The 26,822-nt window shown below is 44.5% G+C and overlaps 1 protein-coding gene across 1 annotated transcript in view; it reads right to left on the reverse strand.

Annotated features, from left to right (window-relative positions):
• The window catches only part of LOC8036413 (nephrin), a 241,238-nt gene that overhangs the window by 129,577 nt on the left and 84,839 nt on the right, over positions 1-26,822 (reverse strand). Inside the window, exon 7 of the mRNA XM_042289072.1 lies at positions 204-500. Within this exon, the coding sequence (XP_042145006.1) occupies positions 204-500 (297 nt within the window). The remainder of the gene's footprint in view (positions 1-203; positions 501-26,822) is intronic.

Consider the following 26,822-nt stretch of genomic DNA (forward strand, 5'->3'; position numbering starts at 1 on the left):
TTACTTGAACCACGCTTCCCCGCTCCAACTTCTGCTACTAGTGACGCTGTTCTTTTTAAACCAACCCTTACACACGCAGCCTTTAGTTGATTTTGCGCATTCGCTCCTCTCTGTAATGCACATCGTACCTTCAAGACAAATACACAAATAATGAGACCTCCACATAACTAAGCGCAGGGAGAAAGTTCAAGAAGCCAACGTACATTTGACCTGTATCTGAAGCTCGTTGCTCTCTCCCTGCCCCTGGCTGTTGCTGGCCAGGCACTGGTAGAGGCCCCTCATGGCCCTGGCGATGCGCAGGAGTTTGAGCGAGTGGTTTCCGAACACCAGGTCCGGGCCGGCATCTCTGCGACGGTCGAGCAGCCTTCCGTCGTGCTTCCACCAGACGTCCCGGACTGGAGGGTTGGCGCGCACCACGCACTCGAGCGCCACGTCGCTGCCCTCCAGGATGGCTCCGCTCTTGTGACCCGAGCTCACGCTCAGCGACAGCTTGGGCACGTCTGCAGGGAGCACGCAACCAGCGTTTCTCTTTATGCTTTGCTCGCTGGACACTTTGTGTACAAAACTCTGTCGGTTCGATGTTTACAAATGTAGAAGGCAACGGGCAATCCCACGGTCCAGCACGCGTACGGTCGTCGCTTCCAAAAGTGAGCAAAGCACACGCCATAAGCACAGACGCTGGAAATGGCGCCGGCCAGACGCCATGATCTGGAAAGATCTATTCGGGTTGAAATTGAGGGAGAGGAGGAGAGGAGAGCGCGCGGGGAAAGCAGAACGCCTAGTCTTCACTGGAAATATTAGTGGGTATACACGCAAAGCTAGCTGCTTTTGTCTTTACTCTCTTTTGGAACGCGTTCGAACGCGAACGCCGAACGCTTGACGCTGGCGTTTGGCATTCGCGAGCGCGCTCGAACAGTGAGCAGAGGCAAAGACAGTTGGCCTCACTAAACATTCCAGTCAGAGCTCAACGTCTCCTTCTCTCTCTCTCAATTCCACCCCGCAAAGTAAGTATTCAATGGCGGTCATAGCTGAGCCCGCGGCTGTTGAGCACGTGCTGACAGCGAACTTGCAGAGTTCTTTTCTAACGTGCGTTCCAGAAGATCAAAGTTACCGGTCTTAGCAGCCTATAAACGTGAGCTGCTTCTGAGCGATGCCCAGTGAACAGGGCAAGCTGCCATAGCTCTGCGCTCTGCGATTGAACGCGTGCTGACAGCGAGCGTTTGCTATTGGGGAGGAGACCGAACAGTCACGCCTCTAGTGGTACGCTTCAGGTCTGGGGACAACATATCGTATTTTCTTGTTTCTTCTTGATCCGAGAAATCGAAGATGACTTGCGCTTTTGATTCTGTGAATTTAGACTCATTTTATCTTGATGTTTTTACGATGCCATACAATCAGCCGAGTCAATCTACAAAGGTATTCGCCGTCGAAAATATTTGACCACACAGGAGAGCCGAACTGCCTGGGTATTCCCCGCTCACAACATGAAATTCAACCAGTGTCATCAATCGAACAACAAACTGTACGTACTCCATGGTGCCGCGTTATCTGAAAAAGATTTGAGAAAGGTCTCAAATAACACAGCATACCCAAAATACAGTGTCGACGATAGTTACTTCACGACGATTGGACAAAATGCGGCTGTATTTGGGGCACGTTTTGAAGAGAGCTGCTTTTTTTTTTTTTTTTTTTTTTTTTTTGCACAGCATTAAAGGAAACGAACAAACGTGTATATTCCGTCTTCATGCACACCCTAAAAAAAAGGGTATCACCTTACACTGTTTTCTTCTATATAATGCATCCCAAAACTTCCATTCGGCGTACAGCGCACTATAATCTAACACAGTGGTTCTCAAATAGGGGTCCGCGAAGCCCTGCCTCATGAGCCCAGCAATAAAAGTTGTATTTTTTTTTTAGATTGAGAAGAACGTTCCAATTTTCGGGTGAGTTTTCTTATGTGCATGTCAACGAGAGAAGTCTACTTTACAACAGCCCTTAGTTATATCCCTTTATCAAATAATTATCATAATTGACCGATGCATTTGCCTTCCCCTCACCAAGATTGGGATCCCCCATCGCTTCCGCCGATCCACAAGGGGTCCGCGAAACATGACTGGTTGAGAAGCACTGATTAACAGACGGCCCCAAATTTTACGAGGGGCTTGATAACGGTGCGATATAACTTAGTAAACAGCTAAAATACGTATCAAAGATCACAGAAAGAAAACACTTTAGGTTTTGCAATGAAGCCAAAAGAGCACCGATTATTTCTTTTTTTTTTTTGCAGACTGTAACACGTAAATTAGGTATTTTAATAAGTTGTACCACACGGCTATCAAGCCTCTCCTGAAAGTTAGTACCGTCAGCTGGACGTCAGTGCCCTGTACGTCGCACTGAAGTTTTGGGCTGACGTCTATGGGACAAAAGGTGTGATGTCATGCCCGACGTCCTACCTGGGGCAGTCATTAAGCGAACGAGGCCAAGAGCTTTTCACGTTAATAAACGTATATTCTTATTGTTATTAACCGATAACCTCTTCCATGCAAACTAATGTATTATATTCTTCGGGTATCAAAATAGCTAATAGAGCTTTCCGAACTAAAATCCTCGCACAAACAAAATTTATATTTAGCCGCTAATTTTTCTCGATAGCCAAACTGTGGACTGACCGCATATCTACACAGATTCGTATCTAAACTAAACATTTCGAGACCGAATGACAACCGCTTTGGACAATGTCAGAAACCACGGGCAGCATAGTTTTAGAAAACTGCTCCAAGTTCAAGATACCTAGAGTCGCGCTTTTCTACTCGAGACGAAGTGACGGTAAGCCTTACGCCTTGCCGTCACTTCGTTATTCTTCGTCATAGGCCCCACACGACCAAATCGTCGCTTTGCAGCCGAACGTATGCGCTTAACTCTTTGCCGGTCCAAGTGTTCGTGTACATATTTTTTCTAAATGCGCTTTACATTTACTTCCACTTCGTGCCTGCATGCATGTTTCTCATTAGGCGCACCATTACCGTACGATATGACGGGTGCGAGCGTATCTAGAAATCACTATAATTTTCTTTTTCAAAACACAGTACTGGTATTTGCAAGATGACGGTAATGGCGGCTAGCGGATGCACACTCGTTGAGACGCCTTAATTATTGCCAGCGGCGAGTGGGCAACACGAAACAGCCGCGAGAAAACGAGGCAAGTGCCGGCGGGCTATTGCCACGTCTTTCATTTCCCTATTGGGCACCCGCGCTATCGCGACGAAAAATAGCGCAGAACACATCTAAAGGTCTCGTTCATGCCGACTCCTCGTATCTCGAAAAAACGCTCGAGAACGTTTCCAGTTCCGTTTCGCTGACATCAGGAGCCGGAAACGTCGAAAAAAAAATAACTGAAATTAGCCTCGCTGCGACGAAAACTCGGGAACGCGAAACATGCTAAAGAAACAAAAACAACAACTACAAAAGCATATTCGGGGTAAAAATTAGAGACGAAAAAAAAGGTAAACGAGTTGAGGGGGGGGGGGGGGGGGGACGTTAGAGTTGCCGCCGGAAAGCGTGCGAACATTTACCTATCAACCATCTGCGCGCGAACCCAGGGAGCCCAAAAGCGAAAAAGAAGAAAAAAGAAAAAAAAAACGGCGCTTGCTCAGGCTCGCCGCTAACGTGTCGCTCGCAAAACTGGGCTCCTATGACTCGGGCCCGGCCCTCGTCTTGCACGTAAAGCGTCTTTGAAATGAGAAGAAACGACACCTTTTTAGTCTTCGTGTGGTTCCGAAGTGCGCTTGCACGGGAGCGATAACCAAGTGGCCCCGCGAAACGATCGTCGATGTGGTTCGAGGGAGGTGTGCTTTAACGCGCCCAGGCTACAGTGCAAGCGCGTGCTCCAACTGCAACAAACAGTGCAATTCGCGGCCGCTTTTGGCTACGAAAAAAAACAAAAAAAAAACGCTCCCGGTTTTTAGTGATTCGCCGGCCATTGCTTCTCCTTCCACACGGACGAAGTGCAATGCACATACTTTTTAGTCAAACGCGCGCATCTTATTTCCCAGGTGCGAACAACATTCTCGAACTTGAACAAAATCAGAAGTCATAGTTTAGGTTGAGCGGACAACGAACAAAGAACGGCGATGTTTTCCGCGTGTGATTGCCCGCGCCAGACCAACAGCGTTTTTCGGTCTGGTAACGCCAGGGCAATAAAATGACCTAATTTTGTTTCTGCATGGCATGGAGCGAGCTGATGTCATTAAAAGCACAAAGCGAGCTAGACGTCGTGAGTTTGAAGCGCGAAAACGGCACCTAGTTTTCTTTTGACAAGCCGAGAAAATTTCCCTCTGAGCGCATGTTCCTCTCTCGTCAATTGGCTAGCTTCGCGCTAAAGAAAGGTTACTGCGCTCAGAAGATTTCGCGTGTCTACTGTCTACTACTAACTAGACACACCTACAAGTGCTTTTTTGTTTATTTATTTTTACATACTGTTGGCCCGTGGGCCGGGGCAGGGAGGAACATACATTTAACAAAACAGTAAGGTTCATACCTACGATAAAGTATAAAACAATATTGTTTTTACAATATTATACACAAAACGCACCCAGAGCGCAAATGAAAAAAAGAAAACAAAAAAAGACGACTTAATCCACCTAAAATTAGTGATAATTATTTTAACTACAAATTGGCAACAATAAACGAAGGCAGGTGCCGTGTACACTACAATGCAGCACACTATGTATACATAGGTAACTTCAAAGATAGGAAAGTGAAGAAAAATACCATCCAGGCGGTATGTTCACATTTTAAACGGAGTAAAAAAAAAATCGAACAGCATCCTCGAACATGGGAACATCTTTGACAGTGACAATATGTTCGGGATTCTTATTCCAATAGGTTAATCGTGCTAAAGCAAATCCTTGAAAACATTGATTCTGGCCAGATAGGAAGCATTCCCATAGCTGTGTGCGCGGCTGCCGAGCGCCTGCTCACGGCGAGCCTCCGCAGTTCTTTTGCAACCTGGATTCCGCACAAATCAAGGTCTTCTTTTTGTTCTGTTGGTAAACAGAAACTTTAACCTTCTCCTAACCAATAAAGGTTCCAGACCACAAACATTCCTGTCCCAAAGGACGTTGATCTGTAGTATGAAAGGTGCGGCCTGTCTCTGTAATCTTTCGAGCCTGTATATGGCGGTCTTGGTTGCGGTGTCCCAAACGACTGAGGCGCATCCTAGTGTAGACCGTAGTAGAGTTTTGAAGGCCGTAGGGCTTATTTTCTGACTGTTATTTTTAAGTTTATGCCTAAGCACGGTAATTTCCTCTGCGAAGCTGCGCATATATTATATGGCTGCCATTTTAAGTTTTGTCTTATTGTTAGCCCCAAATACTTGAAAGTGTCTGATTTGGTCAATTGTACAATCCCACTGTGATACTGAAACAGAGATGCATTCTTTTTAGTAGGAACCTGGGCACAGAATGACCTTTCGAATTTCATTTCCCTTTGCCATTGGGAGCACCCATGCCTAATCTGATCCACACTGCCACTTAATGCGCTACCTCGGGCGTCTTTTAGAGAGCGATTGCGATTGGCGAGCGATATGACCTACCAATGGTCACGCAGTCTTTGTGTGAAAAAGAAATTCGTTCGATGATAATGATTTAATGATGATGACCATGATAAAATTATACCAAATTTTATTTTCAGTGGCTGAACCGATTAAAGGAAGATCATCACTCCGAGTGTATCGCCATGCCACCCGAGGGACCTTTGGCACCGTGACGAGTATTTGTTATAGCTACGCCCAGTACGCCTTACAAATACCCCAAATACATTTCTGAAAATGTAGTACGCATATACAATCACGCCTCGTTACTCTGTACACCTCCATACTCCCTGAAAGTCGTCCATAATGGGAGTTGTTTACAATAACGAGACAAAAAGACATATATTTTTTTACCAAATTTGTCCCCTAAAACCATGTCTACATAACGGGGAAATATTAACGGGGGTTTCGTATGAACGGACAAGACTGTTTTAAGCAATTACCGCCTTAAGTCTCTCAAACAGCGGCGTAGACTTTCCATTGTCCCGGGGGGGGGGGGGGGGGGGGGGGCAGGCTGAGAAGTTTTCGGGGGGAAGGGGGGGGGGGGGGGGCTTCTGCGCGCAAGCGGAAAAGCACCCCTCCTCCCCCCGGAAGCGCGCTGGGATTCTATTTCCCATGTATTTTGTCAATCAAGGCAACGTGTGCATTATTTTGTTTAGATGCCACTACCAAAAACTCGTTACATGGCACGTAAACAGCGTGTCGGTAAGGATCATGGCCCGGGCCCGGGGGGGGGGGGGGGGGGCAAAGTGGATTTCACCAGGGGCGGGCACGAGCTTCGATGACCCCCCGTAGTCTACGCCTATGCTCTCAAATGTACTGATGTCACGTCAAAAAATCTGAGCCAGCTTTATGTTAACAGTGAATGTGTGAAGCAAGAGCGACAGCGCAGGTGCGCTCTTCCTATGGTAGCACCCGAAACCTTTTCTTGTCTTCCTCGCATCTTTTTCCCCGCTCTCGAGCGCAACTCAGTGCCACGCTGTTTCGGTTAGGTAACCTAACAGGAAAAACGTAGGGTATCATCCCAGCCTCTTACACATTGCCGATGTTGTTCGCGAAGGCGTATTAACAATCCTATAAGACGGGTTTATACAGCCCAATCCTATACTTTCTTTAAACAAGCAAGTTTCGGTTTTGTTTTAGAAGTGGATACACGAACTATTTCCAAATCCCCAACCCTATCCGTTTAACCGTCTCTGGACCTTAACGCAAGAAGAAACAAAAATCGGTCCATACAAGGAACGTACGTCTCACTGCGTCGTGCAGGGTATTTTTGTTTTTGCTGATTTTTAAAGTCACGCGCATTTTAGAACACCCGTGTTATCTATGCAAGGTCTTATAAAAACGAGGCCTTTAATGCGTTAGGCGGCGTCTTTAAAACGAACTCGAGTCTTCTCTGAATACCTTTCTTAGGTTGTCGCAGCGGACGTGACAGCATGCTTACGCAGCTGATCAATTTCAGGCGAATTTGAGTAAACGGAGCAAAATGCAAGAAGCCAGTGCTTAGCAGTCCAGATAATATCGACGACATCTGTCATAGCAACAACCTTCCTACGAGAGTAAAGGGTTAGGTCATAAATGCAAAATTAATTTTATCTTCTTATAAAAAAAGGGGGAAAATGTGAGTTCAGTTCGAAGACTTGCTCTGCTCTGATTACTAAATTACGCGCATTACATGCGTCATCGTCATAATATTCATCACCATCATCATCATTATTATTATCATCATCATCACTCATTTTTCCTTAAGCCAATGATGATTATGCCGGTGCGGCTAGGCACAAGCACTTTGCCGAAAAACGCTCGACGTAAAAGGACGTTTTGATTGCTACTCCACGTACATAATGGTAACATATAAGACTCCCTATCGCAGATTGACGTCACGCCGTAGAATCCTCGGTAACCAACTGCGTTTCAGGCGCAAGTTCTTTAGAAAACAAAAGCTGCTCTTTAAGTAGTGCCGAGGGCGTATCCAGCCTTTTTTCTTCTTGTTTCGTAGCCCGGACAAAAGACGGATAGCCCGCAAAGAGGCGGGCCTCCATTCAGCTAGGCGATGGAAAGACCGGAGATGGCCGAAAGAGAGAACAGGCGGAAATGTAGCGGCGGCCCGAATTACATCATCCAAGATTTAGGGCGACCGTCTTCAACGGGACTCTGACGCTCTCGCTTTTGCTAGGATTTCTGTCTTCGCAGACGTTGGTCAAGTCCCGATTCTCGCGAAAAGGCAAGCAGTTCGGCCCACTGTATGCTCAGTTGGCGGTTCCGCTTAATGCGTGAGGAAAGGGGAGTTCTTTAACGGTGGAGCGAAGAAGGCCGTTGACTGCACACCAGCGAACAAAAGCCTTTCGCTCGGTGCTCACATCTTGTTCGGGAGGGGAGCACGTAGCTCGTGTCTTCCTCTGGTTCGCAGTACTGGCATTTGGGGTCGCTGACTCTTGCGAGGAAATAGAGGGAGATCACGTGTTCACAAGTTTGACTGTCAACACAGTTCTGTATCCTTTTTTTTCTTCTTTACAATTGGAAGAGTACAGGCAAAGAAAGAAGTAACTCGGGTGTCGCTTTACAAACCTCTGTCTACATACTCTGTCTCAGGAGTTGCGTGCAGCAAAAGCAAAGGCACAGGCGCGAGCGCTTGCCTTTCAGATTTGCCTTCCTTTCACGAGCACTCGCGGAAAGAAAACAAATCTAAACGTCATGTGCTCGCGCCTATGCCTTTGCCTTTGCTGCACGCAACTTCTGAGACGGAGTATAGGCTTTCGCCGCGCGCTCGTCCGATGCGCCGAAGCGTTGCCGAAGCGTTGCTCCTCCTCTTGCAGGAGAAGGGGCAACCAAAGCTTCTCCTCGCCATTCTCCCCTTGTCGGTGATACCAGCTAGAAGACGAGGCTCGCTCATGACGTCATTCATAGTGGATTCCGGTCCCAACGGGAAAACAGGCTGAAGCTCGGCGCAAGTACGCGTCCGTCTCGGTGTCGCCAGGCGCTTGCATCGCGCTCGTTGCGAGAGGCTGCAGGACTTGACGATGCGCGCATCCCCTTGCGATGACGTTTGGGGCGCTGGCCACGTCTTTACATGGTGTCGCTATATAGAAGACGCTGTCTCCCACTTATTCGGGAGCTGCATTCACTCCCCTTCCCGGCAACCTTGTCTATTCTCGCTCGGCGTAGGCGCGCTACCCCAGCCAGCCCATCCGCGTCAGGTACGCTCGGTGCGTCGCGGGACACACGCTCGAGGAAGTTCCGCATATTGTACGCTCTAATTGATGTGCTTCTTTTTTTCAGGAGTCCACGATGATAACTACTTCGACTTCGTAACTGAGGAAGTTTTGGTCGAATATTCGGATGAGCGAGCGCAGACGTGCGATCAATACTTGAGAGGATTCCCTCGTCACCTGAGAGCTTCAAGTTCTAGGATGCACCCGTTTTTGCTACGATAAGGGCCACTTTAAGCGCAACTCGAAGGAAACGTTCGCTGGTAAGTGAACTCAAGCTATTCATCCGTGGTGTGGGTTTTTTGAAGCCTGGTCTGTTTTGCCTTGGGAGGGGGCCTGAGGTTCGTCAACCTGCTCCTTTCTCTTTTTTCTCCGGTCTCCCCTCCATCACTTTGACGAGAAAGAGATAAATAAATAAATAATTAAACAAATAAATAAAGGAATAATAATAAGAAGAATTCATAATTTATTTCTGATGGAGGAGCAATCCACAAAACAACGCAGGTTCGTCAAAGCCTTCAAGGGCTTGTGTGACTAAACCGAGGTTGCAAAGATATCAAAATAATTATCACAAAAAAAAAAAGGAAGAAAAAGGAAAACAAAAAATTGTGAACTTAACCAGAATTAGCAATAGTTCCAGTTGAAGCTTAGCCTTCCCAACCAAAAAAAATATAAAATTCAATAAAAATAAAAAGAAAGTCAGGTTATGTCACTAGAAAAAAATCACAGAATCGTTCCTTGATGAGTTGCACGATGCAGGGTACGTCCAGGTGAAGATTGAGATTCTCAGTGCATGAGAACCGTCACAAAATGAGTCATGAAAACAAACCAGAACAACAAATATGACGCAGAATTTGACACAAGCAAAATTGAGTTATATCACAAATACACCACACTGAGGACGGCACCCTATTTGTGTCATTAATAGTAACCATAAATAAAAACATTATTTTAATCAATAACCTTTGGACTATACGCAAGATGCACCAATCAAAAGAGACATACCTAGTGACATTACTAGTGGCGACAAAAAGAAAACTGTCAAATAAAATCCAATAAGGGCGTTTGAGAAAAAAATACAAAACGCAAAAACAAAAAAACACACACAAAAATGTTAGACGTTTCTAGATCGACTCATCGGGAGACAGGAGAAGGCGAAGCGATTTTCTAAGTTTTTTTTTGGAAGTGAAATCAGGGAAACTAAAGTATTAAAAATCCGAGGAACGTAGAAGGACCGCAAGTTCTTGCCATAACGAGTGCAACATTTGGTGATAACAAATCGTGGAACCGTTCGCAGTTGCCGGATATTGGGACGAGGTGTTTTGAAGTCAGTATTCGAGTTGTGACCAAGGACTACCGTTTCCACAAACAGAGATTGAAAGTTGGGCATAGATAATATTTGAAACATATCCTGAGAGAAAGTGGTAGGCCTGTAGTAAACATTACGCAGCATTCCTTTTAAAATATTATAGATTTTTGCCTTCCACAATCCAGAGCAATTTCCATAAATCGTGATTCTGTAGCGGAGGGAGCCATATGCTAACTAGCGCACTATGAGTTTCCTGAGATTAAGTGGTAGGGTATCATCCCTGAGGGTATCATCCCTGAGGGTATCATCCGTGCACATAGGCTCGGTCGTGTTTTTAACCCCAGTAAATGTCGGCCAGTTTCAGTGAAATTCTCATTATTCAAAACGAAAGACCATGTTTTTTCCTCCAGAGGCAAACTGCGCGGTAATGCCACTTCCGTCGCAGAGGATTTTTCCCCTGCCACTCGTCTTGCTAGAAGAAAGCTGCTCGAATTCGCTAAGACTCATACACAGTCTTTTAGTCTACGCTATAACAAAGTGTTTTTTGATGACAAATGTTTTTCTTACTGCGCGGCCAGCGATGCCGTTTGTGAGGTCCGCGATTTTATCACGCCGAGCACGAGTTCCATTCGTGTTAATGCTGACCCTGTGGTTGATTTGTCAACGTCATCACAATAGCATAACCTGATACGGAACAATCCTAGTCCTTATCTTTCAGTGCTTTTCACCAACATTCGAAGCGTTCTTCGCAATCGTGATGACTTGTCTTCAGCCATCGATTCTTCACTCGCCGACATTGTTGTACTCACTGAAACTTGGCTATCTAGTGTTGTATGCGACAGCGAAATTTTTTGTTGCGAGAAGCGTTTCTCTTTTTATCGATGCGATAGGCTATCTAGGCGTGGTGGTGGTGTCATAATCGCGGTAAATGATTGCATTGAGTCTTGTCTTATCAGCATTGTTACATCTCTTGAGTTTATTGGCGTGCGCTTGCGTTTTAGCCATAAACAGGTTATTTTGTGCGCGTGCTACCGTCCTCCCAATGCCACAGCAAACTTTTTTTATAGATTTACACGATGCTCTGAATACGATTCGTACAAGGTTTCCTGCCTTTTCTTTGTTTCTTTTGGGCGATTTTAATCTCCCCGGCATTGACTGGTCTGGTCTATATCCTACCATATTTTCAAATTCTGCTGCGTGTTCCGAGTTTTTAAGTCTCTGCTCCGATTTTTCGTTGACGCAGATAGTTACTAGGCCGACTCGTGTTACGGCAACTTCTGAGAACGTGCTGGACCTTATTCTTTCTACCGCGCCTGATCTTGCATCCTCTCTTACGTATTTACCTGGCATCAGCGATCACTGTTTACTTCACTTTCACCTAAGCGCTCCTGTATCTGCCTTTGCAAAAGCGAAGGATAACTCTTTTCTTGATTATGGCAAAGCTGATTTTGAGAGAATAAACCGCGAGTTAGCGCAATTTCTTGACTTCTTCCTATCCAATTTTTCCGAACGCTCTGTCGAGAGTAATTGGACAATGTTCAAAAATAAAGTCAATTCCCTTATCAATTCTTTCGTCCCACGTCGCTTTCTTACTAATAGCTCCACGTCCCCATGGTTTAATAATGCCTTGAAAAGACTTTCAAATAAAAAGAAACGCCCGTTCCGCACTGCTAAGCGTGCAGACACTGTTGAGAGCTGGACGGTTTACCACAACACAGAAAATTTATACAAAAATGCAATTAAGAACGCTAAACAAACTTTCTTCAGCCAAACCTTGCCCCGTCTGTTATCAACTAGTGTCAAAATGGTTTAGAGTGTTATTAATGGCAAGAAAGACAAGGCTATTTTGCTTTATGACTCTGATGGCATTGTTATGTCTGACGATGACTCTGCGAAAATCCTCAATGAGGTGTTTGTTCAATCGTTTTCTAGGGATGTAAACTGTTCTATTGTTACTTACCCTAATCATTATTTCTTTCCAATGGACCCGCTTGTGTTTGATTTTGATGGCATTGTTAAGCTGATTGACAACCTCAAAGTGTCTTCATCATGTGGCATTGATAATATTAACACTAAGTTTCTAAAGCATACTAAAATTTACAGTGCAATTTTTCTTACTAAGATTTTTGAGCAATCTATTTTTACTGGTGTCCTTCCTGAAGATTGGAAAACTGGCAAGGTGGTTCCACTTCATAAATCAGGCGACAAACACTGCCCCGACAATTATAGACCCATTTCCATAACCAGTACTCCTTGTAAAATGTTAGAGCATATTATTTATTCACATCTTGTTAAATATCTCGAATTCAACTCTTTTTTCTCGTCCTCACAGCATGGCTTTCGTAAATTTCTTTCTTGCGAAACACAACTTCTCGTCTTTACTAACGATTTATTTTCATTGCTTGATCATGGATCCCAGGTTGACTGTATTTTTCTTGATTTCAGCAAAGCATTTGATAAAGTTTCTCACCAACTACTACTCTTCAAGCTTAGCAAACTCAACCTCGACCCTCAGATACTAACTTGGATTGAGTGTTTTCTTACAAATCGTTCGCAGTTTGTTCATGTAAATAACTCTAATTCTTCAGTGTCTTCTGTTACTTCTGGCGTCCCTCAAGGCTCCGTTCTCGGTCCTTTGTTATTCCTCATATACATCAATGACTTGCCGTTGTGTGTCTCGTCCTCGCTTAGTTTATTCGCGGATGACTGCGTTATTTATCGTAAGATTACTAATGATTCTGACTCTCTCCTTCTTCAAAACGACTTAAATGCTGTTCTTGATTGGTGCAAGCTGTGGTCCATGACACTTAATACTAAAAAATGTAAAACAATGAAAGTGTCTCGCCGTAACACTACGCCTTTTATCTATCATCTTGATAACGTTTCTTTAGAATGTGTGACTTCATATAAATACCTCGGTGTGCATATTACTTCGAACCTCTCCTGGCATATTCATATTAACCACATCATTGCTAATGCCAATTCTATGTTAGGCTACCTAAAACGTAACTTTTCTCTAGCACCAGTTTCTCTCAAACTAATATTATTCAAATCTTTGGTTCGCTCAAAATTAGTATGCAGCTTCAATCTGGGATCCTGGTCAGACGACGCTCACTTCTCATCTCGAGTAAGTTCAGAACCGCGGCGCTCGTCTCATACTTAACAATTATCACCGCACAGCTAGTGTATCATCCATGAAATCTCTTCTCTCCTTGCCACTGCTTTCTTTGCGCCGTAAGTGTTCTCGTCCATGTCTTTTCTATAAAATATATAATTCTAACCCCATTCTTAAAGAAAAGCTCTTCCTCGTCCCACCTTACGTTTCTCCAGGCATTGATCATCAGTACAAAGTCGGCATTCCTCATTCTCGAACCTCAGCCTATCACGATTCTTTCATTCCTAGGACATCACCAGAGTGGAACCACCTTCCGGCGTCATTAATAGTATTACCCTCGTTAGGTGTGTTTAAAAGTGCTGTTACTAATTATTTTTGCGAAAGTGACCCGTGACCTATTCCATGTCTTCTATTACTGTTTGTTGTTTTTTTTTTTCACTCACTCCCCTCTGTAACGCCCCCAGGGCCTTGAGGGTATGTAAATAAATAAATAAATAAATAAATAAATAAAAGCCTCGATGTTGTACATTAAGCAAGAAATGCTCCTTAACTTAGAACACTGTCTTGTGAGGTGTGCATTTCAAGAAAGATCAGAATCAAAAATAATTCCTGTATACTTCACAGTGTCTGAGAAAGCGATGGGAGTGCACTGGCAGTTGACACAGTGCGACGTGTGGAGGAAAAGATGAGTATTTAGGTCAACTAACTTAACGGGATTGTGAAAACATACTAACTTAGTTTTTGAGACATTGATATCGATAAGATTATGGGCGAACCAGTTCATTAGTCCTAAAGAACATTCCTAAAGCATCTCCATAACCCTTGAATAAGTAAGATGACTTGTTAACAAAAGTGTCGTCCGCGTATTGATAAAGGGAGCAATTCGAAACAGAGGTAAACATATCATTTACATAGATATTGGAGAGTAAAGGCGAAAGTACAGAGCCCTGTGGGACACCAGATTTTAAAGAGACTTTGACGCTCTGTTAATAATGATAATAATAATAATAATAAAGTTTATTGCTTCTTGAGACTAGTGGAAATTAATGCAGGTTCGTCAAAGCCATCGAGGGCTTGTGGGACAGAACCTAAGTTGAAGTGACATGGAGTGAAGTATTATGAACAGAAATGTTAAGCAATAAAAAATAATAATATTAATAATCAATCAACCGATGTTTATTATAGTGCCCAGGAATAGCCTTTCAGTCTTGGTACTGGCACACTTAATGGAAATGAATACACAAAACACACAAATACAGAAGAGCTATGCACTATACAGAAACTGAATATAACCAATGTCTGTGCTCTTTGAAATCAATCTTAAAATGAACCAGAATCATTATTCACCCGCCAGACAGGTCTTCAATAGAAATAACAAATGCCCTGTAGCACGAGTTAAAAATATCCAGCTTCTCAGAGTACTGGTTATAACACTCAGTCAGTCTAATAATTGGGCTTAAAAGACTAAATTTTTTGGAAATATAAAAGGATGATTGATTCCGAGTAGGCACGCGTGGAACCCTAAGGCACACTTCAGACAAGAAGCATGGTGAATTAATCGACCCATGCAACGTCTTAAACAAAAACAGTAGGTCCGCCTTTTGCCGACGCCGGTGCAGGCTCAGCAAGTCAACACGCTCTAACGTTGCGTCATAAGTTGAAAAATGAACATCTTTTATTCGGTAGCGGTGTGTAAAGATAGATATAAACTTTTTCTGAACTCGTTCGATTTCCAATGAGTTGGATTTAGAGATTCCGTTCCACACAACTGAGGCGTATTCCAACTGGGGCATGCACGACGAGCGGTGCAACGTGAGAAACGCAGAAGGATGCTTGAAGTCTCTCGTTAAGCGAGAGGCAACACCCAGCGTGCGCTGAGACGAGCTAACGAGCCTAGTTAGGGGACTAGAGAATCGCAGGCTAGGATCGAACATAACTCCCAGATCTTCCATTGCACATACTCGGGACAGGGGTTCACCAAGAATACTATACGCGAAAAATGTATTCTGTGCCTTCCGAGTTAATGTCATAACCTTGGTTTTAGCCCGGTTTAAGAGAAGATAATTGGCTGAGCACCATCTAAGAAAATAACATGCACCTTCCTGAAGCTTAGCGTAATCATCTGAAGTAATTCTATTTCTTTGTAAATTTTAATGTCATCAGCGTATTGCAGGAACGAAGAATTAGAAATAGCATCAGAGACGTCATTTACAAAAATTGTGAACAGGAGCGGTCCTAGAACGGATCCCTGAGGAACGCCAGAACTTGCCCCGTACAATGAAGAATTCATATTGTTGACTCGAACGTACGCTTTCCTGTTTGACAAATAGCTCTGAAACCAGTCGTATACTGTGTCACAAACCCCGTAGGCGGAAAGCTTTGATAAAAGGATCCTAAAATTAACAACGCCAAATGCCTGGCTTAGGTCAAAGTAGACCACGTCTAGCTGACCTCTGTTGCAGACTACCTGGGATGCCGTAGACATAAAACTTACAAGATTTGTAGACGTTGATCTGCCGGTCATAAACCCATGCTGATTAAAGAGGGTTAAGTTACGAAATTCGAAAGACAAAAATTGATGAATGACTGCTTCAAAGAATTTGGAAAATGGTGAGAGAAGGGAAATCGGTGTATAGTTGAGAACATCACCTTTCTTCCCCGACTTCAGAACCGGAACGACCACGGCAATCTTCCACATTTCGGGGAATACTCCTGACCTCAATGCGTTGTTAAATATTGCACATAGTGTAGGTGTGAGTACATCATGAACAGTTTTGAGAGTTGCACATGGTATACCATCGTGCCCTGCTGATAGCGTGGCTTTCATTTTTTTAATACTTAGCTCTACACATTCCTTGTCGATATTAATGTGACTTATTAGGTCACCGAATTCATTTAGGTGAGGCAATGAGGCGGTGGAGCCACCACATTGCCTCAATCAATCAATCAATCAATCAATCAATCAATCAATCAATCAATCAATCAATCAATGTTTATTATATAGTGCCCAGGAACAACCCTGAGGTCTCAGTGCTGGTACACTGGTGGATAAAAAAAAACATTATACACATCTCCGCAGAAAATAAGATATATTTTAAGCATAATACTAGCCAATGGACGAGTGATTAGTAGAATGAAATAAAAACGAGGCAGTAACAATAGACACGGAACACAAGACCGTAGAATATCAAGTGCACCACCAGAAAGCACGCCATGGAAATGACGTGTTTTTGTTTAAATTGTATGGACATTTAAAGAAAGTTTACCAACACTCACCTCCAGACACGAAAGAAAAACATAATAAAGATGACTTATATAAGATGTCGTATCAAATAATTGTCATTGAAAATAGGTTGTGCTTCAAAACAGACTGAAGTAGAAGATATAATAAACATAAGACAAAAATTTTCACTCAATATAAGAAAGCCTGAGTGTATGGGCATTTAATGAAGGTGAATCAACTTCTTGGGAATATAAGGTGTTTAACAGTGACGGTAATCTGTAACTCAACCTCTGGAAGCCAAAATTAGTTCTAGATGATGGGATTCGCCATGGATGCCAGTGACGTGAGGGATATAATCATACATTATTTTCAAGTTTCGCGAGGTCAAAAATCACTGTAATACGTTCTCTTAAGGCACGATGATATGACAACTAATCTATTAGAGTACATGTTGGATACGTCAAGTCTGTTATGCTTTATAAATAAAGAAAGAGAACTATATTCACGTGGAACATTTTCAATTATCCTTATTGCTTCTTTTTTTTTTTTTTTTTGCATTAACCTCAACCTGTCAAAGTTACTTTTTGTTGTTGTCCCCCAGAACAGATGGCAATAACAAAGAATTGATTGAAAAAGGGAATTATGTATTAATTTTTTATAGTTACAGGAAATAATTTCTTATATTTGTTCATTATCCCTACTACTTTACAAAGTATTTTTATGTATGTAAAAAACATGGGGATTCTACGACATGTGTTCTGAGAGCCAACACAGATGGCCTTCACGCTGCCACCGGATTCTACTATATTTGGCCCAAAGTACAAATCACTGGACAATGCGATCTGTGATCCTGGACATTTAAAAATGACTGCTTTTGTTTTGGACGGGTTAATAGACAGAGAATTTATGGTGACCCAGTGTTTAACTTGCGTAAAAAATAGTTTCCTTTGGAAGTGAGTATGTCTTCTCTTGAGTCAGAAAAAAAGATGCTGGTATCATCTGCATACATAATCAGCTTGGCGGAAGTTTCTATCTTTGTAATGTCATTGACGAAAATAATAAACAACAGGGGACCTAATATGCTTCCCTGTGGAACCCCAGAAAAAAATGCGCTGCATGTTGGATGAGGAGTTTCCAATCTGAACATATTGGTGGCGATATTGTAAGTAGGACGCAAGAAAATGATAGGGGGAATACCACGTATACCATAACATTTTAACTTCTCAAGAAGAGTCCGGTGGTTTATTCGATCGAACGCTTTGCTAAAATTTATGAAAATCCCTAGAGTTAAAAGTTTCGTCTCCAAATTTTCTAATATTAATTCTTTCTGTACTAGTACAGCTGTTTCTGTGAATCTATGTTTCCTAAAACCGAATTGCGATTCCGTCAGCAAGGAGTATTTGCCCAGAAAATTGAAAAGTCGAAAGCACATAATCTTTTCAATGGGCTTTGAAAAAAATAGGAACGATGGAAATCGGGCGCTAGTTATTCAGATCATTCCTATCCCCACCTCTATAAAAAACAGAAACTTTAGCAACCTGCATCCTCTTCGGGAATATACCGGATGATAATATAAGATTATACAAATGACTTAAGCATGGAAGTACCCAATCCAAAACAAATTTCACAGCGGCTAGCCTTGACAAACTCGACTGAAGTACTCTCTGCCCGAGTGCTCGCGCAGCCACCGAGGAGTGATTCAAAGAAAACGGCTCGCGCCTTTAGCATGCATGGCTAACAATAGTCCATGCTGAGGTGAGACAAAGTTTAGCCTGAGCCAAGGCGCCCTAGGCCAGAAGACCCTCTCTAACAGGCTCCAGTGATAAGAGAAAGCCCAGCCTGAAACAGAGCACTTTTAGCAGCGTTTTACCTTATGTCCGATGCACTACCGCCGGTACGAGGTAGGAAAACGCAGCGGATTCGGCTCGCGCTTCAATACTTCGTCTAACCTTAGCATCGGCTATTGTTGGTCGCGTGCTAAAAGCGCGAGCTATTTGCTTTCGACGAAACCTCAGCGGCTGCATGAGGGCTCGTGTGGCGCGAACGCCAATCAAGGCTACCGTCTCGCGCTAGAGCAGCCTCTGGGGCCAGTCCATGCTAAGGTGAGACGAAGTATCGCTTTAACTTTGCTCCATTTAAATTTGGCTTTTTAGCGATGGAGCAATAGTCTTGAGCGTTAGCTTATCACTTTAAAATGCACATTGGCTGCGGGAGAAGCAATTACACATTGCACGTCTGCGCTAGGCGCGCCCAGCTGTGACCTTGAGAGGTTCCGAGGTTCGGAGCTGTCTTGAGCGTGTTATCAGTGCTATGCCCTTACTGCATTACGATGTCTCCTCTAAGGATTCGAAGATAAGATTGGCGGTGCGGGCGGAAACAGAGGGCACACTGGAAATTGGAAAAGTGATTTCGCTCGGGGCTCAGGCGCCACATGTCGTCGCGGAATGGAACTAAACCGAATGTCTCGGATTCTTGGACATGTGTGGAGAAAACTTTGCCTTCATAAGTAGGATTTAAAAAAAATGGTTTCATTGCAGGTGGTAAAATTATTTATGGCTGTGCTGTTATAAGTGCTGTTTCCCACACATACAAAACAGTCATTGAATTTATGGCTAAGTTCGGTACCAGATACTTCCCTATTATTAATGGTCATGCTTTCAAAACCGTCCTCGTTCGGGTTCCGCATTAAGGAGTTCAAACGCTTCCACATAATTTCGGGCTGCCTAAAACAAGACCCATCGAGCTTGGCAGCAAAATAACGTGGTTTTGCGCGTTTTAACTGCGTATTTACGAAGGTTCTAAATTTTTTGAATTCACGCAACTTTGCTTCGTCTCGAGTTTTAAGAAAGGAATCATACATAAAATTTCCTTTTCTAATTTGTTTCAAAAGCTGTCTACTGATGCAGGGCTTTCGAGACTTTTTGTTGACATAAATTGTTTTGTATGGAAAAGCTGTGCAGAGGAACATTTTAGCTCGTCTAAGAAAAGGTCATAGCATTTAGGGGGAAAGTTACCAGGTCACGTCACATGACCAAGTGAGCCTAGGCAGTTAGTCTTTATTTAATGTAACAGTTCAGCTCGTTTATAAATGCCATGTAAAGCTAAATAATTATATCTTTCATTAACATTATTTTGTCCTCGCCGACGTCTCCCGCGATGTTCTCGGCGTTTTTGCGTTCCAAACGCCACGTGGCAATGAGCTCGCGAGCCAAGGCGCAGACGGCGAAAAACCAGTCAGTCTAGAATATAGTATGTACGTGACGTACGGCTTCCCTTTCCGTTTTATTTCGAAGATTTTGCCCCTTTGAGTTGACCTCGAAAGAACCGGATTGTGAAACTATTTTCGCGTGCCCAGTCTCAAGCTATGTTCATCTGCAGTTCGAATCTTGCGAGCCGTGCCAAATGCGCCGTGTCGCACCCTGTATAGACGCTTTACACACGCGCCAAATCACAGCCGCCATTGCTGACCTTCTCTTGTCTTACCGAGATTCCGAGCAACTGAAACGGTAGTTGACGATCCTCTACAAAGGCCGATGCTTTAGAAAAGGACACAGTTGAACCTAATGTGGCAATAACATGGCCTGCTATGGTAATGATGAAGTAAAATAAACGAAATAAGAGGAAACAAAAACTGAAGGTCAGTTATGGCGGCGTCCATGCACAGCTGCTGCAAAGCGTCTATACCAGTCCGTGCAATTACAAACATTGGGTAGGTTTGAGAGAGCCGATTTCGATCCGAAGGTTCAGCCGTCTTTCCCGTCCTCCGACATTTCGGCTTCCTGCAATCGAATCCAGTCAGGGCGGGCTGAGCTCGGAAATTCTCCACGCTACAGCGGTCAAACAGGTCGGCATGTTCTCTTTTCTCGTGTTAGCTCACGGTATACTTCATCCGGAAAATTGTAGCTAAAACCCACACGGCTATTCAAACCCGACTCGTTACAATCTGCCAGCAGTTCATAGCTCCCGCGTTTTTTGATATTGCTTGCTTTTGTGTTCCCCGTGTTCAATATGGATATATGACATCGGCCAATTAGAAAGCTCAATCGCATCCATTCTCTGGCCGAAACGAAATCTATGGGAACGATGCTTCGAGAATGTTCGGCGGTTCAAGTTCAGGTTTGGGAAGGTAATCATTTTCGGCTTATTCTTTCGGAAAATTATCCGGGAAACAAGTCCGAGCAGCGTTTTTCACGACACCATTTGAAACGAATATATTATATGGGAACAGTTCACAGACCTTTTTTTGGTGGCGTTGGTGTGACGCAGGCGTCACAACGTCACGTGTCGTCACGGCGTCAGATGACGGCAACGTTATTAGATTACCTCAGTTGTGGAACTCCCGCGGAGGGGGTACCCCCCTCACTCACCTCAATCCGCCAAGCGTCGTTCGAAGCGCCATTTACCCCGCAGCGGTCACTCGAGGAACCGCACCTAACATCTATTTTGGCTTCAATGCCACCCCCGTCTCCCCAGCGGACGCGCCGCAAATACACCCCGAAGTTAAGATGAGCCTAGGTCGGGAGGCGCTACCTGAAATTACCGCTGAGGCATGGTTGTATGAAAAATATATTATTGTGCCGCAACACCTAGCAAACTAAAGATTTTAGAAAACATCACGCGCCCCCCATTTTGTACTAAACTCCAATATAAGTTAGTACAAAAAGATTTTTTTTCCGTTGGTTTTTACGTTTCTAGAAACGTTGAAACGTACGTCTCCTGCTTCAGTTACCAAAGCAGCCGTCTGGAGGCGCGTCGAGCGACGCTTGGCGAGTCGTGGTGAGTGACGGGGGCTACTGTTCGTGCATACGGCGTCTATGAGCAGTTCCGTAACCAGCAAAGTGCTACGCAGTGTCGACGTGACGTGACGTCCTGGTGTCATGCGACGTCACAATGTTGCGTGACGTCTTAAGTTCCCCGCTAGATTGAACGGGTAAATACCTGCACTAAAGTACGATAGTAAGTGCTGCTCGTTAAAACATCTCAAGTGCTATCGCAATTTCATTGCAATTGTCGAAATACCTAACTCGGACAATTTTCTCTCTCTCTCGCTCTCTCTCACTTTCTTCCCTCGTCTTTCAATGAAATGAAAGCAAGAATATAATTACAAATCTGAACACGGGAAGAATTATTCGAGATCTCATTCTTACACCATGTCCCATCGGGAATTCTTGCGCTAATTGCATCATGCTTTGAAGATGGTTGGTTCCCAGTACCGATTGACATGGCAGTTGGCAGTGCCTAAAGGATTGGGAAATGATGAGTGCGTGGCCCGACGGGGGCAATAAATGTCCCCAATTACGCAACCGCGCTTTATCGCGTCGTAAATGACGGCGGCCATTAGGCCTTCGGGGGACAAAGAGGCTGAGGAACCGCCGGAATGGAGTTATAAATCTGATTACGCGAATCCAAGCTGACTTCCACGCAAACCCTTAGCGCTTTTATTCACTCTGAGTTACGACGCGTAATTGTTGGGTAGTTAGCGAGTTGAAAGGCCTGTAAAGGGTCGGCGCTAAGAAGCATTCCTCGCAATCGCCAGGGGCTACAGGAGCTGCTTGTGTTTGACCGGAGTACTAGGCGGCCAGGGGGCGCAAACCACCGCCCGATTAAAAGGGCCCGCCAGCCGTATCCATCCGGAACTCTATACAACGTCCCTTCGTCTGCCACCTTCATAAGACAAAAACAAGCCTTGAATTCCAGCTTGTGGCTGTTTTATCCGATTTGGTATTTTCAGCACCCTCGATTCGTGATGCTGTGTGTGGTATACACCGAATATCGAAAAACTATGTAAAAAATTGTTTCTTTAACTTTTTTTAAAGGCATTCTAAGTGATGTGCATTTACGTAGAATGCCTTTGCACACGTCCGCCTAAAACTAGTGTGTTCAGAGGTACGTCGCACACAGCACGCATGTCGCCGAACGAATTTTTTGGGAACTGGCGCCTGAAATGCCGGTCAGACACTGCGTTAAAGGGGCCATGAAACGAATTTTTGGATGGAATGAATTATTTTAAATTGAGACTTTAGTAATCGCATATCGTTTAGTTGGCCAAAAGTAAGAGGGTAGAAAGTCAAAAGCCATTTTTTCGGTACGAACATTTGAAAGTATAGCGGACTATTTTGTACCTTATTTCCTTCGACAGCTCTCCGCCTTTTCACTATGATACATCCGCGGTTCCCAAAGCGCGTCAGCGGTGCCAACCTGACGTCAGCCGAGCCCAGCTCACGCATTGGACACGAGAACTGCGTCACTCGGACGTATGCGCTCGTCAACAATCAATCCGTCGACGAATATTCGGGTTCGCGTACGTGGCCAATGAGTGCTCTGAAGGAACTTGTCGTCACCGGGGAATGACAAGTTCTATGGTGTGCATAAAAAGCACGGTGGAATCTAGGAGTCATCGCACCGGTGCCGAACAATGTCACGACGACGTGATTTCGCAATTCGCATTTGAGTTGAGGATTAAAGCTAAGGAGGAAGAAGTAGGAAAATCGTTTCATGACCCCTTTAAGGCTGAACAGCATGTAAGCGCTTTAGCGAGCGACGAGGCGAGCGACGGGCCATGTTTAGTTCGGTGTGGAATTCCCTTTCTTCTCTTCTTCGTGTTGTTCCTGCTACGCTAGCCTTGTGCGGCGTCGTCCTCGGAACACTTGCGACGCTGCCGAACGGATCGCGCCAAGAGCGCACGATCTGCTCCATTGCTTGTTTGCTTCTCTTTTCCTGCTTCAAAAATGCGACAGTTTGGAATGGAACACCGCCTCGGCTGGTCGTTGCCTACGCCGCCTACACAGGACGGTGAGAGCGACGAAGATTTCTCACTGTCGCTCGTCGTGTCGCTGATTTTTTGGATTTCTAGAAAACGTCGCTCATCGCCTGGGTCGCTTGCGCCCGTCGCTTTCATGCGGTTTGCCTCGTCGCACGACTGACCGAGTGACAATGAAGCGGGTCGCCGTCGCTTGTTTCGTCACTCGTCAAATTGCTTACATGCGGTGTATACCTTATGGCAGGCACGTATCCGGGGATGGGGGGGGGGGGGAGGGGGGGGGGGGGTGCAATAGTATATATGTTTTGCTTTCTGAATCGTGCGTGAAAACATGAAAAAAAAAAGGAAAGGCAAGTAGAATGTGTGCAACCTAGCATGGCATGCTCCTCTATCATTCTGCTTACAGCAACATTTTGTTTGAACTTGTCGATAAAGAAAAAAAGAAATATATATATATATATATATATATATATATATATATATATATATATATATATATTCAGTGTCGTCGTTTTCATAGTATGCGGATTGTCGTTTTTGTTTTAAAGCTAAATTAGACATTTTGGTTTTGCCTAAATTTTTGAAGCTTGCGCGTAAAATTAATTAGTTATTCTTAAAAACGCAACAGAAAACACCCGTATGTTCATTAAGTGTCTCGCTGCTCTCAGCTAATCCCAAGACTGACATCAGACCACCGCCCCAGCCCAATGACGTGGGCTCTAAACTCACTTTTTCTTTTGCTTCTTTTTGCGTGCACCCTCGAAAAAGAAAATATTAGAATGTTTAGTTTGGCCTGGCAAAATCGATTCTAGTAGATGATAAAAATTGCTCATCACAAAAAAAAAAGAAAAAAAAGAGGAAGACTTCTATGTTTTATGTTTTTGTTGTAATGAGTACTTAAGACGAAGCTGATTTTCTTTTTATTTCTTTTAGCCCCCGAGTTTAATGGCGTACTAAAATACCCAAGAATCAAACGGGTAACCGAGTAATTACGCAACGTTAAACAATTAAAAATCTAGGCACACTTTATATATGTTTTATTTTTTTTTTCTTCGACGGTTCACTCATTCCAACGCTGGGGAATTGGGGCAGGAGAGTCCTCCCGCCCCCACGTCCCAGAACTGAGAGCGATTGCGCGTCATTACGCCATCAGAGGGAAGGGGTAATGCTCAGCCATCATCGCCGCCGCCAAGGGAGGCCTGCAATACAATTATCCTGGGGATGGTAGAGAGCTTTTTCGTTTCTTTTCGCTCTCAATCGCGTGGCTTCCATATCTGGTATGCGGGACGAACACATTATAAAGCATTTCAGCCTGGAATAGGAGAGAAAATATAGGCGAGGCGAAACAAGAAAATGGGACAATCACGCATTTTTTTTCTAAACACCTTCCAGCGGTGCGGAGAGATTAAAACGATCCTTGAACGTACACCAGAACTGACGGCATTCAAGATGGCGGCGCCCTCGTAAAAAATAATATGTATGTAAAAAACACACCCACACACACGATAGCAGGGGATATTGATTTCCCACGTGGCAGCCTGTTCCCAGCCGACAAGAAAGAAGGGCGCGATATTTCCGGATGACTTTTGCGCATCCCCAGCCAACAGCACATAGAACAATGAAAGCCCGTGCACTCGAATTTTGACGTCATCAGACTGAGATGGAACGCAGGCGCTGATTGGATACGAACGCTGCATGAGCGTTCGGCTGCGTGTCGTGACCAGTCGAAGTGTCGAAGGACGCTCGGCATTCGGGCTCGGGACCGATTGCTGAATAGAGCCTTTTTGAAAATCAGTCTGGCCACCGATAAGTATCACCCTCATCTGAAAAATGGCATATGTGCCGTGCTAATGGCGGCCTTCTGTTCACTCATGAAGGAACACGTTGAAGACGTTCCTAAGCTGAGGATTCGAAGTTTATACATTCGTTAGCACGATGCGAAGCAGGAATTGAAAGCAAGAGCTGCGTAGGCGTTTCTTTCTGACTCAGGCCCGGTCAGACTATTAGCAGAGCACAATCGGCTTCAAAGCCCCCTGATCTATTCGCAACTCCAGCGCGCCCCTCGCCCTCCCGCGGACGAACGGAGAACCAGAGGAGCGGGGACGGCAGCGGCGACGGCGGCGCGGAAACGGTGGCAGGGGCTGTGGGCCTTGATGCGTGAAGCCGTTTTAACAAAAAAAGTGAGCGCGTTAAAAAAGGAATTGTTATACTCCGCTTTGCAACAGCCTTGCACAAAGGACCGGGAGGTCTAATTTCATTAGGGACTTTTTGTGTATTCATACGCTGCGGATTTCTGGTCTTGTGCATGGCCGCCAGCTCAATCTGTGCTCAACGTGACTGAAAACGCTCCCGCTAATAGCGAGTTTTAGTAGACCGTGTTTCCCGCTCCGCTCAGCCCCTCCGCTACCCGGGACTCTACAGCCAAGGCCATCGGCGCGCAGGCGCAGTGGCGGTTTCTTCGTAGCGGAGGGCTAGCGGAGGGGGAAACACGGTCTACTAAAACTCGCTAATAACGAAGAACTCTATAGTACGGTCTACGGAAAGTCTATTTTTTTGACATAAGTAGGAGATAGCTCGTCGCGCAACGGTATGTCGGGCAATACAAATCGGGAATGGGTTCGTGTTTTAAGGCCGTTACAAAGAACATGACCATTTATTCTAAGCACTTTAAAAAGACAGAATACCCGTACTTGCTTTCAGGTAATTACAAAGCAAATATATAAATGCTCGAAGCATTTTAAGCGCGTCTCCAGCCGTTTGTGACGAAAGCTTAGAACGCGCAGTTTTGGCCAGAGAGTCCGCAATGTTGCAAATAACATGGTACAACAAATGTACGGTATATTAATTTTTTTTTTTTGATAGAGCTATAAACAAAACCTCTAAACACGCCGATTATGCTAATAGGCAGTTTTTGCATAGCGTACGACACCCCTAAACTTCAGTTGGACGTACAGCGCACTGACGTTCAACCGGCGCCGCCAACCTTCACGAGCGGCTTGATAGCCGAGTTGTGCAACTTATGAAAATAGCTAATGTAAGTGTAAATAACTGTAAAAAAAAAAAAAAAAAATAGAAGAACAGTAATCGGGGTTTTCTTGGCCCTACTGAAAAACCTCGGTGTTTTTTTGTTTTTTTCGGTACTCTGATGCGTACTTCAGCTGTTTGACGTCAGACGTCAGTTTGTCGTCTGCGGGCTGCACGGCGAACTGAAGTTTTGGAGTGTCGTATATGTGACAAGAAGTGTAAAAACTACAACGTGTTTTCTTTTTTTTTTTAGAGTGATGAGCACGGCAACGCTTCTGGCGCGCACTGAAAATTGCGCTTCAAAGGCGGGGCGCGAGCTTGCGGTTGTAATGCTACGTCGCACGGTAGCCTACGGTAATAAACTTTTTATCAATAACCATAGATCAGTTTGATTACGTGTTGCAATACGCTAAAACCGAAACGGTGAGCAGCAATTTGAGAGGCTGTGACACGAAGACACCAATACTGTGTATTGCTGCTCTTCCGAAGCTTGACGGTCACCGTTCGCTGTTCTTTTTTTAAAACGCTAATGGCCAGGCAAAGCGCAAACATATCTTCATCACCCTCAAAAATATTCTGCCACAAACAGTAA

This window comes from Ixodes scapularis, unplaced genomic scaffold (assembly GCF_016920785.2).
Source record: "Ixodes scapularis isolate PalLabHiFi unplaced genomic scaffold, ASM1692078v2 PGA_scaffold0__279_contigs__length_252992795, whole genome shotgun sequence".
Taxonomy (NCBI): domain Eukaryota; kingdom Metazoa; phylum Arthropoda; class Arachnida; order Ixodida; family Ixodidae; genus Ixodes; species Ixodes scapularis.